We start from the raw sequence: 23,710 nt of genomic DNA on the forward strand, positions 1-23,710 counted from the left end.
AGTTATTGTGATGTCATTTACTCCTCCTCAAAGGAGCACTGACTTAAAATTTTCAACTTGTTATTTTTTTTTTTTTTTGCATGAAACGAAGCTCTGAACATTCTAATCCTTGGCTATAACACTGGCAGACACCAGAGCACCCTGGATAACTTATTATGGTACAGTCGAACCCGTTTATAACAAACTGAATAGTTCTGTGAAAATTTATTGTTGTATCAGTAGTTCGTCACATGTGTACTTGCCCTTCAAAGCATGAAAAAATGGACGATGCTAGTTGGTATCGGCACTTACGATTAACGCCACTTTGGTCTGAAAAGTAGGAACTTCAGTACCTTCATTTTTGTTCCCAGCAATTTTCCGCATCTAACTGCAAGTTTCCATTAAAAACCTAATCTAAAATAACAATGAGCGTTGTTGTGGCTCCTTTGAAACGGCGCCCAGCCAGTTCCAATACCTACCATCTTATTTACCATTCTACTATACTACAAGTGCATCCATTACCATGTCTTCAAGACCTTGTGATATATTTTACTATCAGCAGGACACAAGTGAATTCTGCATACAATAGTGAAGTGTCCAAGTTGGCTGGAAGCAGGAACTACTGTAGCATACTGGCATTTTGCAAACTTCTTGCTGTTATACGGCTGCAGCATCAGCCATGTGCGCACTGAGGGCCACAAAGTTATGTATTATATATCACTTCGGCTGAAAAAAGTACCAAGTTTAAAATGTAGGATGGCTTTGCAAACCGTTATCAGCAACAACATATGCGAAGCATAGATGTGAACTGCGATCTTCTAATAAAGGTGTTGTAACCGCCGACTTTTCGCAACTTTGTGTGGCAGCGGCATATCATGCTACTGTCATGTCATGCTCGGGCGGCGTAAATATTGACAGCAACTATGAGATAGCGACACGTGAGTGACTGTTGGTCCAAATCGTCCGAATAGGCGTAGTGCATGCGGTGCCGCATGGAGAACTGCTCAAAATTGAGATTGCCACCGTCATAGCCTCCGAGATTTGCGCGCAGTGCTGCAAGCTATGGCCTTCGAGATAGCACCAGTGTATGCGCCAGTGCTGTCTTGGAGGCCATCGTACGCTGTACTGCCTTGCCCTGAAGCAAGCTAAAGACATGCCTTGAAAGAATGGTTATCTTACCATGGTTAAAGGAAAGCGACTTACTATGCGCCTTCAGAAATCCGCATGCTGTGCTCGCTCATCTTGCTGGCCTTCATCGCAGTTAGCCTGGGGCATGTGGTGTGCCGCCATGCGCCCGGTTTGGTTGGGCTTCCATGTTTGGGATCTTCGTGTGTGTGCTCCTTTTACCATGACCGGGCTTGAAGTGTTGTAACAGTACTGCGTTTCTGAAAATTTTCGTTGTATCTGGACGCAGTTTCAATAGGCCGGGTTAAAAAACTGTGAATGCAGTGAAATGTGGTCGTTATAACCGATAATTCGTTATGTGTGGGATCGTTATAAGTGGCTTCGAGCGTACTTGTTTCTCTGAACTGGTTCCTAAGTCTGGCAAATGTATGTGTGGTGACATCACTGGCTCACTCCATTTTTGATATCTCTGTGGTTTCCACACGCGAGCGTAGCTAAAAGGGACCCCAATGCCACATCCTTATCTATTTTTTTACGAGCGGCGTCACCGTACCTAGCCTTACTGCTACATGACATCAACAAATTTGCTGTGTCATGATAATTCAATGCTGGATGCCGTGTTTAGAGACCAACTTCAGTATCAAATGAAAACTAGTTGTTTCTCGACCTTTGTACTCGCTATGTACCATCCTTTTACAGGTGACATGCGTGTGGTAGAGTTTCTACAACTTTGAAAATATGTCTCTGCAATCATTTAACCCCTTTGCTTCTGCCCATGGGGCGCTTCCCAATGCCTGGTGTTCCACAATGCATTTTCCTGCCCTTTTCAGCATATTCCGCACTGAAAAAAGTTTGCTGTAAATTATGCTACAGACGTCACATTCACAAAATGTCTGATTAATTTTTTTTACAAGAGGTTTTTGCATGCAGTAAAAAAGAATTAATATAAAGTGAGTACAAAAAGCTTTAAAACGTACAGGAGCAATGGAGTAAAGCTTTGCATTTTTCGCACTCAAAATGCCTCTTGGACTTCTTGACTTGGCCCTTGAAAACTAAGCTCAACCTCAAGGATTCTGTTAGCGTTCAGTGGTACGTGATAAAAGATGTGCCCACACTCGGAAGCTCGTAAACTTTTTTTTTCGAGCCTGTTTCTCTGGTTGCAATGGCTACAGCAACAGAGAAGCATGACAATCAGGGAGCTTTATATTGTTTTACTATCAACTTCTGCTTAAAGTGTGGACAGGTATGCACCTATAGTGTGTGAAACCTAAAACAAATAGAAAATAGCCTGTAGTGTGCTGCCATGTATGAAAAGCTTGTCAAAACGCTTACTCTAAGGGCGGCCAGCACAGTGCCAGCCACCTGCACTTTGGCCTCTTCTGGACTGGCCGGTTTAGTGCTGGCCATGGAAGAAAATGGGTTAAGATGTCAGATTGTTCATGGGATTCAAGTCTCTGCTTCCTACCTTTTAATGTGTATAGCATTCTTTGGCTACTTCAGCCGTTTTGAGCTTATCTATCTAGCCTCTTTCGTTGATCCAGTGGCCCAAGTTGTCTACCTGCTTGAGCCAGTAAGTATATGCTCCTGGTCGTGATGCCGTCGTGGTCGTTCCATAGTCGTCATTCCACCTTCACGATACCTTACTCTCATCATGCCATCTTTGTCATGCCTCCTACCCCGACCCAGTCACCCAAGTTGTCTAATAGCTTGGGCCACTAGGTATGGGCTTGTGGTCGTTGCATCGCCATCATTCCACCTTTGTCATCCGACACTGGTCATGCATGCCATTGTTGTCATGCCATTGTCGTCATACAGTCATGGTACGTTCGATGTCACACCACCGTAGTGATGCCGGTGTGGTCATTGAATCATCATTCCAGCTTCTTGATCGACTCTTGTCATGCCGTCGTCGCCACGCCTTCTACTCCAACGCAGTGTCGTTAAAGTTGTCTAATAACTTGGGCCACTAAATACATGTTCGGGCTGGTGATGCCATCGTGGTCGTCGCATTGTCGTCATACCAGCCTTGTCGTACGACTCTGATTGTGCCGTTATCGCACCATTGTTGCTATGCAGTTGTCATGCTGTCATTTTATCCTTGTCATCACTTCAGTAACATCATCCCATTGTCTTGCTGCCGTCATCGTTCCACTGACGTCAGTCTTCCTTTGTCAATGTAATGTAACCATATAGTTGTCATTCATTCTGATTGTGCTGCCCTTGTCATGCCGTCATCTTCAGACAATTGCTATCATGCTGCCATTGTCTGAACATCGTCGTAATGCCATTGTAGTTGTGCCATCAGTGTCACTCCAGCTTCATCACCCAACTCTGGTCATCCCATTGTCCTCGTGCCGTTGTCATGCTTTCATTGTCGTAAAGTTATCGTCATCTGTTCGTTGTCATGCTATCATCGTCATAAAGTCATCGTCATGTATTCGTTGTCATAATGTTGTTGGGATACTGTCATGGTTGTCCCATTGTCATCATTATAACTTTGACATCAACTCTCGTTATGCTGCCATCGTCATACCATTGTCGTCATGCCATCATCGTTACACTGTCGTTTCAGCATCATCATCAATTCAGTATCGTCATCCTATTATCGTCATGCTGTCATCATACAACCTTCATCGATCCGTTGATATCATTCCTTGTTCATAATTGTGTCATTATCATGCTGCCGTCATTCAATCATGATTAAGCCGCAGTCCTCATGCCATCATTCATCGCGCAGGCACTATCATTCATCCGTTGTCGTACCGTCATCGTCATGCAGTCTTGGTCTTGCCACCGTCGTCACTCCCGCTTCTTTATCTGGTTGTTATCATGTCATAATCGTTACGTTGTCGTCATTATATCATGGTCATAAGTTAAGAAACTACATCTCATTGTCTTCATGCTGTCGTCGTCATATGCATTTGGCATTCGAGCAATATCATTCCTTTTTCATCATTCCATTGTCACTGCTTCAGCGTCATACAGTCAGTCATCATGGGCGTGACCTTGGCATGTGAGTACCATAGCAAAGTGGGCAATATCAGAGTATTTGGCGCATAGCCAAAGCAATGAAAGTCTCAGAATTACCACTTAAATAACTGTGACTTCAGGAATATGGTCTGTCGCTACATCACTTGATTTTATTTGCATTGCCATCGACAGTCATCGTGCGATGAGTTCTGTTGTGATTTTTTTGTGCAGGGTTTGGAGCGAATCATGGGCACAGCCCAGCCATTGGAGACTAGCCTTATAGAAGTTTCAACAGGGCAGGCCAAATACGAACATGCCCACAAGGCAGTAGTATGGCGCATTCCTCGGTTGCCCAAAGAGGGTCAAGGTTAGTGACGTATGATATTATCTTGTGTCCATTTTTGATCATCAGCATGTGCTTTCTATGTGCTGTGTTTCTGTGTTTAAGTGACTTGCTCCTTATTTCTGATAGCTAACACAAGCACAGTTAAGGTAAAAATAAAGCATTAAAGAGCAAGACTTGGTAAGCCATTTCAGCAGGCAAGGTGTAATCATACCAGTTGTATGTAAGTTGTTTAGTATCTTCCTTGGCTATGTTTTCTCCTAATGGCAATGCCACGTAGCTTGATTCCCAGCTTGTAAACTTTGGGTCTGCTCTAGACAAAGACCTCCATTATTTGCGAGAAAAGTCAGTTTATGAAAACTTAGTGGCAAGCTTTTAAAGAGGGTTCTACAACTTGGTGTCGTTTACAGTAAAAGTGGCTATGCTCTCCAAGCCAGCCACAAATCTGTCCATTCATGCAATTTCTGGTTGTTCTTATGCCTGCTGATTGGTTATTATACAGTTCTAGAATAGCTCTCGGTGCCTTACATACATTAAATGCAAGCACACTGTGAGAGGTTATGATATGCACCTTTGAAGACTTTTAGTTTAATTTGGGGAGTGCAAACGTAAAGAAACCTTTAACAGACAGGAAAACATCTGGAGCCTCCTGTAAAACCTGTCCTACTCACGACAACCCATTTGCACATCTGCTATTTCTGTGTCGTGTTTTGTGAGGCCTACGGATGCTAGAATTGCCAAACGTTCTTGGGAATGGGTGCATTAGCCACTTAGATTGTAATTCAGGTGAACCGAGAGGAAGTAAAAGCTTAATTCACTATTTATTGTCGATCAATAATGAGAGCACAGCCACCGGGATAGCTAGTGCTGCAGTGGGAGCTATGGGTCCTGGTATACTTGAAAGTCTTAGCATGTGTAGACATTACGTAGGTTAAAGTTGTCAAAATAATGTACGTTAACATATTGTACATAAGCCACACAAGCTCTATACAGAGCATGCCCATTGAGTACAACACTATTCATTCACATAGGTAGGGCACTTGCATTCGCTTGCAAGGGCTCTAAAACTTAACCTTGTGCTACAGGTGCCTACACGACTCAACTGTTCCTGCTACGGCTGGACCTGACCTCTTTTGATCAGATCCCCGCCTCATTCGAGCAATACGTCTTTGTCGAGTTCACCATGCCGGCAACCAGTGTGTCTCACACCACGGTGCGATCTATCTCCGTGTCCAACGAGAATCCCCCAGAGAAGTACGTCCGCTACTCGTCCAAGCACGAGTACCGGGTGGAATTGGAGTTGCAGACGGGTGAAGTGCCCCCCTCAGAGACTGAAATCTCTAGTCTGGCTGCCGTAGCTCAGCAGGCTGCCCCATACGAGCCGCCAGCAAGTGCTACCGCCGTTGCCGCTGCTGCCACGAGTGATGACTCAGACTGAATGTGCCGCACTGCTGCGCACATGTTGCTGCTCCCTCGGCTGCCCCTCGCATGGGGCGCAGTGCCCTTATCTAGTCAGCATGTATGTCAGGTGTTCAGTCTTCTGTGCTATGCACACAAATGATGTGTTCCTGTTGAAAGAGAGTTTTAAGACCCTGTTTTTTCTTGTGCATGTATTATTGACACTTGTTTTTTTGGAGTTTTTTGTTGACTCTGTACACTACTACCATGGGCTGTCAACTCTGTGATCGCTTAGCAACATCCGCCATCGCGTTCCTCCGCATAGTTGAGGAGGTGGGCAACTACAGTGGCCGTAGTTCATCTGTGCTGCTGACCCACTGTGAGCGAGTTGTGCAAGCAAGCAACAGAGCTTCTTTTGCTGCCTGGGGAAGGGAGGAAAAGGCTTCCTGCTTGCGTTGCTGTTGACCATGTTGGCTGAGCAGATGAAGCTGGAACACTTACCTGCTTGTCGGGCTGAAGTCCGGTAAAGGATCTCGGTGTCTGTTGTAGTGGTGTGTGCTCTCTGCGAATAAAGATGTCTCGACAGTGGTAGCTGGTGACGGAGCGACCAAGTCATTCGTTGCACGACTGTGTGTATCCGTGGGCCAGGAAGTTCTGTGCACAAGGTGTGTCTGTATGGGCACCAATCATTACCGAAGGAAAATAAAGACAAAACACTTAAGCACACTCACTCTGCAGCTCTTCTTTGTGTTGTTAAAATGCTAGAGGGAAGGAAAGACATGCTGGGAACCCGCTTGAGTAAGAAACTGTCGAGTCACTTACCGGACCAGTTCATAATTTTTTTTATTCCAGAATGCCTTGCCACCAGAATCTGTAGTCTTGTCTGCTGCTGTGTGTTCACAACAAAATGAGAAATTCTTGAACACAACGAAGTCGTACAACATTTGCCTCAGTGTGCGGTGAAGTGGGCCCGGTTCAATTCACTGTCGTCTCGCGACTTACAAAGGAACATCTTCTCGGACAGTCACTCTGGGAGTATAATCTCGATAATTCGAAATCGAAGGGTCCGAAAATTTGTTCCAATTAAAAGAGCTTCGAATTAAAGGAAGTTAACTTAATGGAGGGCCTACCTGCCAGTGGCACATGTGCTCTGAGCTAACACACGAGTAGGAAGTTCTAAAAGGTTTATTGAGACGCATTTACAAATTAGTTATTAGGCGTGTTGGTGCTCGTACTGTGACAGGAGAAGGCGGGTGCACGCTTGTATAATTGAAGGAAACCTACCATGACCCGCGACAATTGCCCCTCCGAACTTTTCGTATGCCTCACCACGATCAACCGCTGTATAGGGGCGAAGTTGACTTTCAAGAACCGGCATTATGCAACGCGCTGCGCTTTCCGCGCTCCGAAGCCATTAGCGAGGATTACGAAGGTGTAGTCGGCGCCATTGCTAACAGCGGCGAATTGTTTCGATGAAAAACACGTCACCGAACTGCAAGAAGCTTAGTAGCGAGCGTCGAAGTAGCTAGGCCTAGCGTTACCGCGGCGCGGCTACGGCTGATAGCGGGTCTGCGTGCGAGAGCGCCGGCTCGAGACCGCGCTATGATCAAAATGGCGATGGTGGTGGCTTCGATTAATGCCGTTTCGGACCTGCGGTCATGGCATAAAGACTGGGAAGTCGGACGGCGAAGGTTTCTTTGCGTCCGAAATTTAGGACGTTATTTACATTGACACTACGGGGCGCATGGCGGTGCCGCGACACTAACAGAAGTCACTAAAGCCCGTCACTAACAGAAGTAATCGGTGATGCGTACACACGCCTGCGCACAAATTTCCGCCACGGTTTTTTTTTTCTTTGCGCGCGGCGTTGAGGAGTCTCTCCTCAGCTCTTTCTCCATGGCGGGGTCAGAGGAATGCTGGTCGGAATGCTGGCATTTAGAAATGCTGACATTTAGGGCGGAGTGTTGTGGGAAGCGCCCTAGCCTGCATGGGAGTACGCATTGAAGTATTTTGCGGCAAAGTATTTATCAAATAGCCTATTAACGCGATAGCGTTAAGGAGCTCGTGTCGCAGAAAAGCCGGTGTCGTCGGCGTTGGCCGTGAGTGAAAAGTCCCGGAAGGCAATCCATAAATAAGAACTTGCAAGGTGGGCTGGGTGGGAATCGAACCAGTGTCTCCGGATTGCGAGACGGAGACGCTACCACTCGGCCATGAGTTTTTTTTCTTTGTTTCAGCCATGAGTTCGATGGTTCAATATGCGACAAAAGCGCCTCTAGTGAATGCGGTGTTTCCTTAGAAACGTGCCGTAGAAAGTTATACTGCTGTGTATATCGGTAATTATGAGCATGTAAATTACAGAAGTCGCAGGTAAACGCGTAGCGAAGTACGTTTCCGCTACATTTCTTCGGCTCTTGCCTCACACGCAGAACCATCTTGCGGCAAACACAAAGACCCTTTCCTCGCAATGTGCGGCGCTGCCCCGACAGGCGGCGCGCCACTCTCCCGCTTCTCGCCTTCGTCTCGTTTGAGCGCATTGGGGCTGTGCGGGGACCGGTGCGAGGCGCGTCGCGGCCCGGCTGTCCGTGCCGATCACGACGTTTGGCTCGCGTAGATCGTTTCCGCCTCCGAGGCACCGAGTTCTTTGGTTCGTTCCGCTTGCTCAGGTGCACGTTTCGTTGCCACGCCGAACGCTGCGTTGCTCGGCGCTCACCGCGTGATTTGTGGGTGCAAACTCCTATGCGGGGCGCCTGGTAAGTGATCGCTGCGCCGTAGCGCATTGTCTTACACCCCTTGGCGGGTCGACGGGAACGCTGTCGCGTTCCACTCTTGAAGGCGAAGCCTCAGGGTCTTCCAATTTTTTTTCATGTAAACACATGTAAAACACAGAGACTTTTCTGAGATAACCATTGGGCCGATTTTAATGAAATTTGTTGCATTTGAGAGAGAATGTTAAATTACAGTGACTGTTGGAAGCAGAAGTTTCAATTAGGGCACGAATTTTTTAAAAGAAACTTTTAAAAGGTGGTAAGTGTAGAAAAAAATGGAAGCACGAAGTTTACAATTCGCAGCTCTACACTAAGAACACATATTGGAGTTCTGTAAACTGCATCCGTTAGAGCAACCAAAGCGGACAAAATTGATTTAGCAATGTACAAATGACGTGAATACATCATTTGCAAGGGTTTTGCAGAAGTCCTACTGGCATATTAGTGCCTTATTTGAGAGCCATATACAGGGTACATATGCTTTTGTTGTCACGTGGCGCTCCTTAGAGCATTTTTATATTCCGCATAATTAGTTAATTAACCAAGATCAATTATGCAAAACATGTTATATTCACCTTAGGGCCAAAAACGTTTCTACGGAGAGACGCCAAAGTCTCTCCGTAGCGTACAGCGAGCGATGGCCGATGAAGTGGGCGATTTGTGCGACGAGCTACTAACAGTCGACGAGCGCCAAATCACATGCCAAGAATGTAAGTGCGCTTACCATTCGGGTAACTTGTTCGGGCGTTGCTGATACTACTCGTACGCGTAAGAGTGAATCTAGCCGTAAAAAAAAAAGAAAAAAAAAACTGGCGGTGGCCAGACTTGCTGTACGATACAAAGGTGCAGGAAGGTTGTGCGAACACTCTGGGCTAATTGCCAGCCTTGTGAATGTAACGAACAAATTAAAGTCTCTTGCTCACTTTCCTACGCACAGGTGGAAGAAGAAAGCTTCCACTGAGATGACGTCGCAGACATATACGATCAAATTAAAAAAAAAATAAAGCAGGTGCAGCACAATACAAGGACAGTGGGAGCCTGAGATAATTACTGCAGAACTCATCTCACGATGACTGTCGACGTTAATGCGAATATAGCAGTCGAGAAATGTATGGCGACAGACCGTATATGCAGCAGACCGTATATATTTCGGAAGTCGCGTTCATTTTACGCATGTACTGATAATTCTGACGCTTTCGTTGCTTCGGCCGTATGCCACGCACTCGTGTATCCTCTCATTTTGCTGTAGCACGACCGGGCCAATTAAGGTCGTGACGACGACTTGCACAACGCGGACGCACTGACGATGGAGTGACGAAGGAGTAGGAATGACATCGATGGAACGACATCAGGCGTACAACAACGGCGTGGCGACAATAACGCGTCGATTTTTTTAAAATTATGACGGTGGTACGACGCCGTGACGACAGCACGAGGGCAATGAGATGACGGCAACTGTACGACGACGTTGGCGTAATGACGATGACGTAACGACGATGACGTAACGATGACGACGATGACGTAACGATGACGGCGTGAAGGCAGAATGTGCTACCGCATAGCATAACGAAAAATCATTCTATAGAACAGTTTGAAAAATCTGTACTGACCTATTATTCTTCTGTGTGATCACCCTCACACATTATTAGCTTCTTTGTGCAATGATAGACAGGCATGTGCAACATGACACGATTGAAATTATTCTACGGGATATTGACGAAGTCCCTGTTTGTGACGTTCATAATATGATATCGTGCGGCACAGTTGTTGCTTGTGTTCGGTGCCTGTCATACGATGCTTATGTTCTCGTGTAAAACTGGCATAATTGAGCAGTTGTTTTTTTCTGGACTGATTTGTGTAGCGCTCGTGTTTGTAGCGACCTTTGAAGCTTATATTATGATTACTCCGCCCTGTATCGGCCTTTGGGCTAACAGTACCAGTCAATCAATCAATCATCATGTTGTCCCTGCAAACTTCTTAATCTCATCCGTCCACCTAACTTTCTGCCGCCTCCTGCTACGCTTCCCTTCTCTTGGAATCCAGTCCGTAACCCTTCAATCAATAAGTAAATAAATAAATTAATTAAGAAGCGGGAAAGACGACGATGACATGATCGAGATTGCATGACGACGACGGTATCACGAGGGACGCACGATTTAGCGTCTGAGTGACGACGACGAATCACCATTTGATGATGACAGCATGGTTACGATAGAATGACGAACAACGAATGACGTCGGTGGTTTGACGAAGGACGTATATGACGTCAACGGCACGACCACAACGGCAGGACGACGACCGTGCGACGATGAGTCGGCGTGTCGAGCTTACAGTGGCGACGGTGCTGCTACGATTACGGCACGACAACTGCGCGAGGACAATGTGACACGACGACGAGCGTATGATGACGTGGCGTCGACAGCATGACGAGAGTCGAATGACGACGCTTAGTTGACGATGATGCCACAACGGCATTACGGCGATGTTCTGACAATGTTGGCACGATTGCGACTGACACGCCGTGGTTGCTTAGTGGCTATGGCGCTGGGCTGCTGGGTCGCGGCATCTAATTCCGGCCACGGCGGCTGCATTTCGATGAGGGCGAGATGCGAAAAACACTCGCGTACTTAGATTTAGGTACACTTAAAAGAACCCCAGGTGGTCGAAATTTCCGGAGTCCCCCGCTACGGCGTGCCTCATAATCAGAAAGTGGTTTTGGCACATAAAACCCCATAATTTAATTCTTTTTTGTACTGAATGACTGAAACCGCAACCGATCGCGCAAAACGCAATCACGCAAACTTCTGATTCCAGCCGCACCCCGCGAAGGACTGTTGCCTCTGTGCGTTCACATTTCGAGGAACGAAAAGTGTCCGGTCAGGGGGAGGTGTCACTCACAGTGCACGCCGACTGATTGCAATGGTCGAGAAAAAGAAAAAACGCTCGAATCATTACAGTGCGCCGTGTGCTATATACGCCAAGCGAAAGTGACAGCATCGCCCATTATAGGCAGTGATCGTCCGAGAATGCGTCCCCAAGTGTAGTGGCTGTTGGTCTGAACTGGCATGAATACTTACGAACCTCGGCTACTCTCCCGATCAAATTAATGCGGGGCCAATAACGCGAGGGGGCGCAAGGGTGTCGAACGCGACACTTGGTAGGTTCATATATCTATTAGCATATATACAGGGTGGTTTAGCGAACACTTTCAAATTGTTTTGAAGGTTGCCTGTGGCGGATAGCGCAGTTCTAGTTGATGAGCCGGTCTACTCGAAGCAGCGGACTCTACTTGCACACGCACGCACAAAAAGCAAATTCGTCTAATTAACAGGAATTCACTGATTAGCATCCAAGCTAATTATCTTACGACCCATATTGAAACTTACAACATGCTTACAAATTCTCGCAGTTCGCAAGACGGATCTACTTGGAACAAATTCTCAGGAAGACACCAGTTTGTGTGCATGTGCGCCATGTTGGAGGACGTCCGTTCTAGCTCAGGCTATAACCCTGTGTTATGCAGCAGTGTTTTTTGTAATTACCAAGAAAGCAAACTATAAAAGGAAAATTGGCAAATATAGCACTATTAGTGTGTACCTTTTATACTAATCTGCCTAATATATATAGAAAAAACATGGCAAAAAGAAGAATGTGCGGATCTGACGCGCTGTGGGAATCGATGTAAGCGAAGCTTTGTATGCTGTTTGCTTTGCTTGACGATAACTAGGGGTGAGACGGTAACAGCAGCGAGAGAGCAGCCTCAAGGAACTTCCGGTCACGGGCCTCATCAGTCTGCTGCGCGATAACACAAAGCGTGTTTTTAAATTATTCCACTGTGCAGAAAGTGTATATTTAAGTTTTGAGATAAAAGACATGCGCATTACGCCTTAATATTAATACATAAAATTTCTCGTATAACTTGCGACAATATTGACTTATAAAATTGTCGTTATATACAGAGGAAAAGTGTAGAAAATTTGCGGGCTTAGATTTTTAAACAAACTTTAACGCACTTCTTTGGAGTGACATTCTTCCGATTGATTATCTGAATTCATTGGTTGGGTATATCCGTAGCGATATTCCCAAGTGCTGTAATAAATCTTCATAAGTTACTAATAGCACCGGGAAGTCCGAGTCTTCGGGGAGGAACCCCGAGGGAGGGAAGCTCGGGCGGCAGCGTGTGCACACACATTTCCCTCTACACCCTCGTGACCTGGCGCCCAAATCAGCTCTTTGCGCGAAGCGAAGACCTCAGATTGTTTCAGGATCATGCAAGCTAGCGGTACATTTCCATATGCAGTTTGCGAGTCTGTAAAAAAAAAAATTAAATTATAGAGTTTTACCTGTCAAAACCACTTTCTGATTATGAGGCACGCCGTAGTGGAGGACTCCGGAAATTTCGACCACCTGGGGTTCTTTAACGTGCACCTAAATCTAAGTACACGGGTGTCTTCTCATTTCGCCCCCATTGAAATCCGACCGCCATGGCCGGGATTCGATCCCGCGACCTCGTGCTCAGCAGCCCAAGACCATGGCCACTGAGCAACCACGACGGGTGCGAGTCTGTAACGATGTATTCGGAACTAGGATGCGAAGCTGATGCCATGGCGATCGTCACCTCTTCCAATTCTGCAATTTCCCCGTGCCGAACAGAAAGTCCACTGACCGCCTGCCCTTGATGCACCACCGATATTGTCGAGACTCCTCCCACCGGACCCGCAGCGTCCACGAAGAAGGCTCCCTCTAATTTAGAGTAGATCTGGTCCATCTTCTTGGCTCTTCCCTCCTCCTTGCTTGATGATGTTCTGGGTGCATGTTTTTAGGAAAAGGTAGTGTCGTAAATTTGCCCCTCCATTCTTTACGAATGTTTGTCTTGTTGCCGTATAGTAAGGACAGCTGATGTTCAAGTCCTCCAGTACCTTGCGTCCCGTTTTCGTTCCTGCCCAATCTAGTAATTTAATAACCCAGTCAAGCTACATGCTATTGAGCCACAATCCTTTTCGGCCGAGTGTAAATTCTGCGGGCAGAAAGCAGATTTGTACCATATGGTATGGGCCTGTCAGGCTAATAGTGCCTTAGAGGCTATGCAAGAGCCGACGTGGGAAGTATGGGAGGCGGCACTGTCCAGCTCAACCCTCGAGGACCAGCGAGCCCTCGTGGAAAGAGCTAAGGCCTTAGCCACCGGAATTCTCGAATAAGACTCCGACCACCCTTCTCCTAACTCCCCTACCCTTTCCCTATCAATAAAACGTCCTCCTCCTCCTCCTCCTCCTCCTCCTCATCATCATCATCATCATCATCAAGACACTGCTCCTACTTGATATAGTGGCCAATGCTTTTTATTGCTCGCTAGATTTAGCGGGTTACGTCGGTGAGCAAAACCGGAAGTCGTCCAGGGCTTATGTTTGTAAATAGTGAAAGGGTCTATAGACCATTTCACTGTTTACGAACATAGGCCCTGGACGACTTCCGATTTTGCTATATAGACTCTTTCACTGTTTACAAACGTAGGCCCTGCACGACTTCAGGGACGTAGCCTGCTCAATCTAGCGGAAGTTTAGAAAAACAACCACATAAGCACAACAGAGAAGTGGATACGTCAGACGGCTCGACTGATAACTGTAGAAGCGTCTTTCAAAACACACGGAATCATTCTCCACTTCCGGCGGCGTTTTCTCTAATTCTTCTTGTTTACACTTGCCAATCTTGCGCGTAAATTGCCGTACAATTAAGGAAAAACGAGACGAGGTAACGGGTGTCAGTCATATTGCTTATGGGTTTAACGGTTATTGCAGGGTTTGATGATGGATGCTGTTTCGCATTATTTTATTTTCCACCTTATCTAACCCATACCACGGGTATGCGGTTCCGAGGATCTACCAGCGTCTCGGCGAGCCGCCATCGAGGAAATAATGAAGCTAAATGAAAAGTTAAACGCAACTGACGTTTTCTACGGCTGCATGCAGACACGCTCACTACGAACTGAATCCCTTTCCTGGACCCTGGGTCAGTCTGAGCAAAGAAGTTTGAACTAACGAATCAACAGCGATGCGCGTGACCGTACCAATATAGTGTGACATATATTAGTTGGGAGCTAAAAGAGAAATATAAAAGAAAAGTGCTCCGGCCAGCTGAAACAATCTCGAGTTAATCGCGCGGGCACCGAATCGATGAGAAAATTCGCCTTCACAACCCAGGAGATGCCGATAACCACCGCCATCCAAAAGGAGAGAAAAAGGCAGCAAAATGTTAACCGCAGGATAGGAGTCAAGTCTCAAGATTGATTTGGCGGCGCTTTATGGATGTGTGTGAAGAGTGGTGAGGGGGGAGGGGGGGGGTCACAAGATAAACAGAACAAGTATTGAAGAGGAAGCTTTAGCTCGGGCGCTCTTATCTAAATACATGTAAAAGAAGAATTCGTTTTTCTCGGCAACCACTGCACCAAATTTGACAAGGTTTGTGACTGTAGACAAGGTGACTGTTGGTTTCGAAAGTTTAGAACTCTGCAACCCAGCAATAAAAAATGATATCACAATCCTGTGAATTGCATCTGATAGTACATCGAAAGCGGACAAAATTAATGTTACACATGAATCTCAAAAAATTTTGTAGTATGAAAATGCAACTCTTGCAGATTTCTTGTACACAACGTAACGAATTCACGTAAGATATACATCGACATATCAAATTTGTCCGCTTTGAATAATCTAATGGATGGCGTTTACAGAACCGCGGTATCTTCTCTTGATGCAGAGCTATTAATTTGTAAACGTCGTGCTTCTAAATCTTTCGAACCTCCGAAATTTTGAATAGATTTTTAACAAAATTCAGGCCTTAAATCGAAATTTGGTCCGCTTGCAAGAGTCACTATAATTTAACTTTCTCTCTCAAATGCGACAAACTTCATTAATATCGGTGGAGGGATTATCTCAGAAAAGTGTTTCTGCGAAGTTACATGTATTTAAATAGGCTGCGTCGGAATTGGGCCCGATCGAGCTAAAGCTTCCTCCTCTCAATTTGAAAAGTTTTGACGGGTGGACTGATCTGCATCAGGGTTTACAGGAAAATGGCAGTTAGGAACTGATAGTGAAGACATATTTTGTTGTAGCGCAAGCCGAACGACAAGGACAAAAGAAAGGCACATCTGACACACACACAGCGCTGTGTGCGTCAGATGTGCCTTTCTGTTGTACTTGTCGGTCGGCTTGCGCTACAACAAAATAAGATATGTTGTACCAACAAGCCCCCATAGCTATCCTCATTGATAGCGAAGACAGCAGACCGGGTGCCCGGTCGTACTCAGCTACATCAAACCGAAAGGGACAGTCGTGACCGTGGTTGACGCTTTCTAAGCGCCTAGAAAGAGTCAGTTACTGTCTCACTAACCGGGCGGCAGAATAGACCATGTCGCGACCCAAGAGCAAGCCACCGCGAGCAGACAAATACTGGAGGACCAATGAAAAGACGATTCGCCGCCCATCATAAAAGTCTCAACATGCAAGAGCTAGGCCACGGACTGGTACCGCCTGCAAACCAGCACGTACTCTCACCTCAGTATCCCACTATAACACGCCATCTTGCTAGAAAGATACGCGACCAGCAGATACTTTTCCGTGGTGTAGCAAACACACCGAGGGCCACGAGTCTCCGCATTGGACTCGCGAATCCAAGTGGCAAGCCTAGACCAGGCCCGGCGAGCCGCGAAAGTCAGTGGGGCCATAAAGAAACCAACCAGCAGAGCACCAACCAGGACTGAAGCACGTAGGGAATGTTATTATTATTGTCACGTGGTATAGTGACGGTGAAGAAAGCAGCAAAAGTGTGAATGGCGAAACTATAGTGTTTTACTGGGTGAACCGCTATACCCTTAAAGACAGGTTACACTCAAAGCACAACGACATCTGCGAACACAGTCGGTGATTGTCGAAAATCTGATTAGCGGATCCAAAGCGTTGGCTTTTGTACCCCAGTCATCGAACGTTCCAGAGTACTCGCTGGTGCCCGCGCGTCTTCCGGAAAGTTCTACACTATTCGCGTCGCGCGTACGTGAAATCAGATTACAGAGGGTACGGTTACAACAGACAGCGGGTGCTCATCCGATAAAGATAAACAAGTACACGTGTTTAGAAAAAAGTTTACTTCAACAAAAGATGATACGAACAGCGTGTCACAATGACGGGACAATTCCACCAGGACGATAACATCTACAAAGTACGAAGCATTGTATACATGGCACGTTTTCAAAGAAGTAGCAGAGTCCTCGCTCATTAACATATAACCACACCACGTAGAGCCACGGAAACGCACAGTTACCCATGAACCAATCGTCACATTACACAGAATGATATTCAATACATACAGTGTGCACAATGGTTATGTACAATGATGATGTGACTTTACATAGTTTTGTAGCGACGCTGTGAGGTGTGTATATACAAAGATGATCATGCATACGAGCGCACACGGAATTCACGGGCACGTGCATTTAGAAAAAGTTTATTCAGCAACAGACGATACGAACACTGAGTCACAATCACGGCACAATTCCACCAGGACGATCACATATACACAGTACGAAGCACCGTATACACGGCACGTTTTCAAAGAAGTGTCCGAGTCCTCACTCACTAACCCATAACCACATAGGTCCACGCAACACACAGTTACACAGAAACAAATATTCGCGTTATATAAAATTATGTTGATATATACAGTGCACAAAATGGTTATGTACAATGATGGTGCGACAGAGACATTTTACATAATTTTGAAGTGTTGCTATGAGATGGGTATATACAAAAGTGATCAGGTATATGAGATCACGCACACACAGAAGTCACAGGCACCTACATTCTGTGCACATTCAGTGAACACATCTCATGGCACGGCTACAAGAACCAGGCTGTTAGTAAATTAAGCCGTACGCGTCCATCAGCCACCGACAGGAAACGGCATGACCACTGCCGAAGGAACTCTTCTTCACCAAAGAAGAACAACTCCTCAGACAGAAACGACAGCAGCTCAAAGTGGAGCCTCCCGAGAAGTGGAAACAGAGCGCGGCGACGATGTCCACCGGCAACTGCTTCGCACCGGTTACGTCATAGACAAAAGGCCCTTGCATCAATTAAAAGTCTCGGAAAACGGCCACGTGAGCAGCGACTAGATGTACTAAAGCGGTTAACTCCAAGGCCACGGAAACCAGTACGCACGGCCCTCCAAAATACTCTGGCAACGACGCACTGCAGCAGCACATGTTTATTGGATTCCTGAAGGGGGCAATTTGGACACAGCTAAGATGGGACTACGCCCCATCGCTCTAACCTGTGACGAGTTGGAAGCACTTGTCACCCTAGACCAACGTTACTAGACTAGTAGTACTAGTCTAGTAACGTTGATCTAGTCTAGACTAGTCTAGTCTAGTACTAGTCTAGACTAGTCTAGTAACGTTGCCCTAGACGCCACATTAAGTCGCGTAGGTGGTCAGGCAGGAATGACGCCGTTATCGCATCCCACGACACATTATTGGAACGTGCGAGGCGCGCTGGGGGAATTACTAGAGGAAGCAGTAAGGCTGACATAGTATCTACAACACGGGTTTCGAGAATGTCTACATCAGGACGTGCCTGTTGTATGTGGCGATAAAATGCCACGGCCGTAGAGTAAAACGCAGGTGCGTTTAACACTTGTGGTCCGCGATTTAAGTGCACGCCTGGTAACACGTAACGAATTTTTGTGCCAAGGAAACAGCAGGTGAGTTCACGCGCAGGACACGCATCACGCTGTAACAGGCGGAGCTGAAATCGCAGAGCAAGCAGCCGGCAGCGGACAGACACGGATAAGAAGGCACCGAGAAGGGACTGCACATACCTATAGTAACCCGTAATGGTGGCTGTACAACGTGACAAACGTACCACACTCGGCCGCAGAAAGACTGTGCTAAGTACCTTCTTTCTAATAGAGGTAAATCATACCCTTGAACATTTTGAATATTTCGCCTTACATCTTCAAGAATTGAGAGCCACACTGAGCCTGATATGCCATCATAGGTGTAATCAATGCCTAAAATGCGAATAGAGTCACTCTTCTGAAGACGGAAAATAGGACTTAGGTGTGTCTGTGGTGAACCAATGAACAAATGACGACATTTTGAATAATTTAGCGCAGCACCTGAAATATTTCCGTACTCATTGAAAATTCGGAGGCAACGGGATAAGCTATCTCTGTTCCTGAGATACAATGTGATGTCATCGACGAAGGCTGTCACCTTCACAACACCGCTACCAGGCAGTGGGAGATCAGACACATAAGAGTCTCTGAGTACTGAGTGCAGAAATGGCTCGAGGCTGAGCACAAAGAGCACTGGAGATAGAGGGCACCCTTGACGAACACCACGAGTAACGGGAAATGGTGCACTTCCCGACCGTCAAGAAACAATGTACTTCGGATATTTGGTAGGCAGTCCTAATAAGTTCAATAAAATTTGATGAAAAGCCGAACGAGGCCAGTATATATGTAGCTATGTTCAAGGCGATCGCATGCCTTTTCTTTATCTAGGGAAACTAAGAGACCGCGTGATGACCTTGTCCGCGTGTATGTCATTATGTCACGCGCAACGAACGAAAAACTGTGTATCTCTCTGCCAGGGACTGAGCATGCCTGATGGTGTCCTACTAAGGAAGGCATATGCAGGCTTCCCAAGCGTCGAGTGAGAACAGCTGTGAAGGTTTTGTAGCCAACGTTGAGAAGCGTGATTGGCCTCCATTCCCCTGGACGAACTGATGATGGATTGTGCTTAGGTATCAACACAATAGGGCCGTCGCGAAAACTAGACAAGAATTCGAAGTTTTTAAAGCAGCGGCTGATAACAGACACTAACGTGACACCAATGCATTCCCAGAATGTCAGACAAAACTCTACGAGTAACCCGTCCGGTCCTGGGGCCGAGCCACGCTTCCTGGAAGATAATGCTGCTTTCACCTCATCAGCTGACGGTTTAATAAATTGTTTAATAAATGGCGTGTTTGGAATGCTCGAGCTGCATGCTTCTTCTTTGTCATTTGCCGACGTTGGTTGATGCGGTGTCAAGGCAATCTCTCTGGTTACGGAGTCACCCGCCGTCGCGGCCGCAGCTGATGCCGGCGGTAAGGGGGGCAAAGGCACCAGCAGTAGCGTCTGAGTAGTGTAGGGGTTGGAGGACGGACTTCGGGATGAAAACCAAACTTGGGAGGGTTTATTTTACATTATATACAGAGAGGTGAGAGACAAGTAACCGTCGTGCAGTCATTACGGGCCGGCAGCAACTCGGACGCTGCGGCCCGCGGCAAGAAGTTCGAGAGAGGTCAATCAGGGAATCAGGGAATTCTCTGGTCTCTCTGGAATGCTTCTTTTAAACAATTCGAGGACTGGAAGTCGCGTCATGTTCGACCAATGGGAGAGTCCGCTCAGATGACGCCATTTTCAGCCAATCATTGGCGCCAGTATCGCGTTGTCACACCCGGCGGCTCTCTACGGTCTTGCCTCGCAGACTTGTAATGCGCTTCTTCAAAGGAGGAGAAGGGGAGGGGTGCTCATGCTCCATTGTCCGAGGGCCCACCTGCTCCCGGTGCTACGGCCGCGCAGCGGTAGCAAATGTCTTCGTCAAAGGCGATGAAGTAGGGGCACGCTTGGGCCTTCCCAGCTCGTCTGGCTGTCACGGCGCATTACCGCCGTCTTGGCTTGGCACCCACTTTACTTCCAACAATGCCGTGCTATCCCCTCGCTTTCTGGAAAACTCATGCAGAGAATAGCTACCGGCGGCTTACAAACTTGTTGGCTCGTGCGCTCCTCTGGAATGTGCTGCGATTCGATGTGGTCCTGGGGAACTCGAAGCAGGCGCAGGAAACAGCTCCATATCTAACAGTAGGAACGCCGCACAGGGCACACGACTGTAGAGTGACCATCCCGCTCAACGCCGACAAGGACGGTCACACCCGTCGCTTTCGTGGCCATGAATACCACAAGGGCCACAGAACGCTGCAGTGCACTGTAGTGGTCGCTAAAGCCGCACCGACGACACACGCGTTGCAAGCCACGGTAGTCAAACGTCACACGATGACCAGAGACTCGCAGAGAATTGGGGACCGGTGTTGTGCTGCTCATTTACATCCGAACGAAGCGGGTGCCTGTGAGCACGCCACGTCGTCCGCTCATGAGGCCAGCGCTGACAGACAGAACCTTGCCGTATGGTGATAGTGCCTGGACGAGGATTTCGTTCGGAACGAAGGACGGCAAGTAGAGGCAGTTAACGTTGGTGACCTGCGGTCCGACGGGAATGACAGGACAACGCTCGCCACCGATGACAAGGCAGCCAGCATCGACGATTAGAGCCATGGAAGCCATGCTCTTGACGATGACTTCGAAGCTGAAGCCTCCCACGTCCGGAACGCAATAGACCTCAGAGAGGCCAATTAGTGGGGCCGTCTCGTCGACGACGATCTCGGGACCATTCCCCGCAGGGACAACAACATCGAAGACTTAGGCATTCGAAGGAGTCCACGACACTGTAGGCGCCATGCTGTGAGTGGCGGACGTCACCGACGTGTTACACGCAGGGACGTCAGCAGAAACTTGTATGGTATGGTATTCCTTATGCGATGGCGCACACCCACTGTGGGGGATTGGCCAAGATTTGGATGAAATTCTTCCGTCATCTTCTTCTTTAATGATTCACTACCTTTGGAGCCCGTACACACATGTGGTCATAGCTTCCACGAACATTGTCGTTGAAATCGACACCACCAGCAGCGATACGTGTGTGCCATGTTGCACGACGTACGTTTTTCCTCAGGCTATGCGCTCATATATTCAGGAGCATTTTTGTGATTCTTGAAATAAGCCCATTGTAACACGATTTGGCATACACTGCAGTACTAGGTTATATCTTTTATAATAACTTGCCTATACAACATCACATCCAAGATACAGGAAGAATTAGGACTATTTCATTTCTGAACCAAAATATAGGCTACCGCCGATGAGTCGGCCGCTTAGTCGTATAGAGGAACAGTGAAGATAGTCAGGAATATATTTGCATTTACGTACATGGCAGTGAAATGTGTTCTACCAGGGCCACTGGATAAAAGAAAAGGTGCGGTCTGCAACGTACACCGAAAACGCCTCCATCCGCCGTGGCGTCACCAGTCGGGGACTGCTGTCTTGGATCGGCATAGAGAATACATTAGGCGCTCGGAACTCCGTCGCCCCTGGAAACCGACCGTCTCGTCCCCGACCGCTAGCGCCGTTCGGCCCAGCCAAGCGGCCGAGAATGGAACTACGGCTCAGACATTCGTTCCCATTGTAGCCCAACTGTCGTGGCAGGTAGCACCTTTTTTTATCCAGTAGCCATGGTACTACTATACCCTAGACACTATTGGGGGCGAGCTCCACCACTGGAAAAGCTGGCGCCACCGTCGGCGTGACGTGGCATGAGGGATCACGTGCACACAGCGGCCGCGTCGGCTGCTTCGGAAGCGCCGAAGCGAGCTGAAAACGAAAGCTTAAAGTCCCACCTGCGCCGGGGTTCTGATTAAGTGGTGAGGCTTTACCGCCTTGGGTGTCTGCTTGACAACAACAATAATAGGTAGTGGCGGCCTTTGGAGACGTGCAGCACGGTAGGCTACTGCTCGGTGACGCAGTGCCGGACGCACACAACGGAGCCCGGTGTCAGCCTTATTCACACGTAGCCGCGGGGCAAGGAGATGCGTGAAGCTTGGCTGGCAAAACCGAAAAACAGCCATCGGCTACAACTCGGGTATGCAGCAAGCACAGACGCGAGGAAGATTTCTGCTACAGCGCCAGGACTGCGATGTTCGGAGAGTAGCAGAAAACGCGCACTGAGACGCTCACCCGTGCCCGGCTGCCTGGCTAATGTCATGACGGTTTGGTCTATGAACTTGTTGATGCTAGATACTGGCATGTTCACTGGAACGGAAAGGAAGCGGTACGAGGCACACTAAATAAGGCATGGCATATGGTCATGTTTGTGTTATGAATTAATGCACTGGATTACGAAAAAGAAGCAGAGGGAACTCGCACGCTGAGAAGACCGATAAACATACAGTGCGACGCAACTTGAGAAGTAATATTAATATCTCCAAGAATTTAGAAGACAGAAAAAGACTGAATCGTCGCGACGGCACATCACAGTCACCGTAGGCGTCGAAGTCTCTATAACGAAATTATTTTTGAACAGTTCTGATAGCGTCCACGCAGCAATGGCTGCTAGTGTACTGTCAGATGCCCTCATGTTGTGGCCTAAGGCTCATGGCACGCTGCGAAAACGCGCTCACAGCGAAAGCAAAACATTGTGCGCGGACAGGCATGCAGACGCGCAGTCGGTCGCCGCGAACCCGTGCGATCGCTGCATTGAGGCTTCATTCTGCTATGCCCCATTTGGTTATACAGACAGCCCGCTATAAGAACATATTTCACATTGTTTCCTGTCAGCCTTTGCCTACCTTTCACGCAAAAAGCCGGTTCGGGAGACTCCATCGCGACGACCGCGCGCAATGGCGTTCACTGTACGTACTTGGTAACGAGATAGCGTCTGTAAACGATTCTGTGCTTTCAGTTTGCACAAGATTACTATATCGACGACCAAAACTTCCTTCGTTTTGCGAGTTCCTACAAAAATAACCAAGGGGGCTGCCGCGTGGTGTTTTTATTAAGCGCCGTAACCGAAACCTGTGAGGAGCGCGCCGCGTGATCCCTCACATACTACGCAAGGGAGGCGCTTCCGACAGATGGCGACTCAGCAACTCCTCGCCCCCAATAGCTTTAACGCAGCAAGCGCATGCTTTTTCTTCATTGTTGTATCTCGCTTTATAAGTGCTTGGTCTTAAGGCAACCCGACCTCGCTTCGAAAAGTAATGAGCTTCCCTTTGAGTTATCATAAATTGTTTCTTTCCTTATTTCGTTTTTTTTCCTCTTAAGTAGTTACTCATAGCAGGTTTCTTTTCTGTCGCTACACATGAGATTATCTCAGCCCCTCTGATTTTCTGCTTGACGTTCTTTTTTGCGATGTTGCTCGGCGTACGGTCGCATGCTTGCTGGTAAACTTCCTAGTTCTTTTCCTCAACTGTGCATCAATCTT

The 23,710-nt window shown here is 47.4% G+C and overlaps 1 protein-coding gene across 2 annotated transcripts in view; it reads left to right on the top strand.

The window, feature by feature from the left end:
* stnB (stoned B) overlaps positions 1–6,014 on the top strand; it is a 44,619-nt gene extending 38,605 nt beyond the window's left edge. For both annotated transcript variants that reach the window (XM_065450975.1, XM_065450976.1), the window contains exons 8-9: positions 4,306–4,441; positions 5,503–6,014. In XM_065450975.1, the coding sequence (XP_065307047.1) occupies positions 4,306–4,441; positions 5,503–5,855 (489 nt within the window). In that variant the 3' untranslated portion in view covers positions 5,856–6,014. The remainder of the gene's footprint in view (positions 1–4,305; positions 4,442–5,502) is intronic.
* The last annotated feature ends 17,696 nt before the right edge of the window (positions 6,015–23,710 follow it).

This window comes from Dermacentor albipictus, chromosome 7, assembly GCF_038994185.2.
Source record: "Dermacentor albipictus isolate Rhodes 1998 colony chromosome 7, USDA_Dalb.pri_finalv2, whole genome shotgun sequence".
NCBI classification, from domain to species: domain Eukaryota; kingdom Metazoa; phylum Arthropoda; class Arachnida; order Ixodida; family Ixodidae; genus Dermacentor; species Dermacentor albipictus.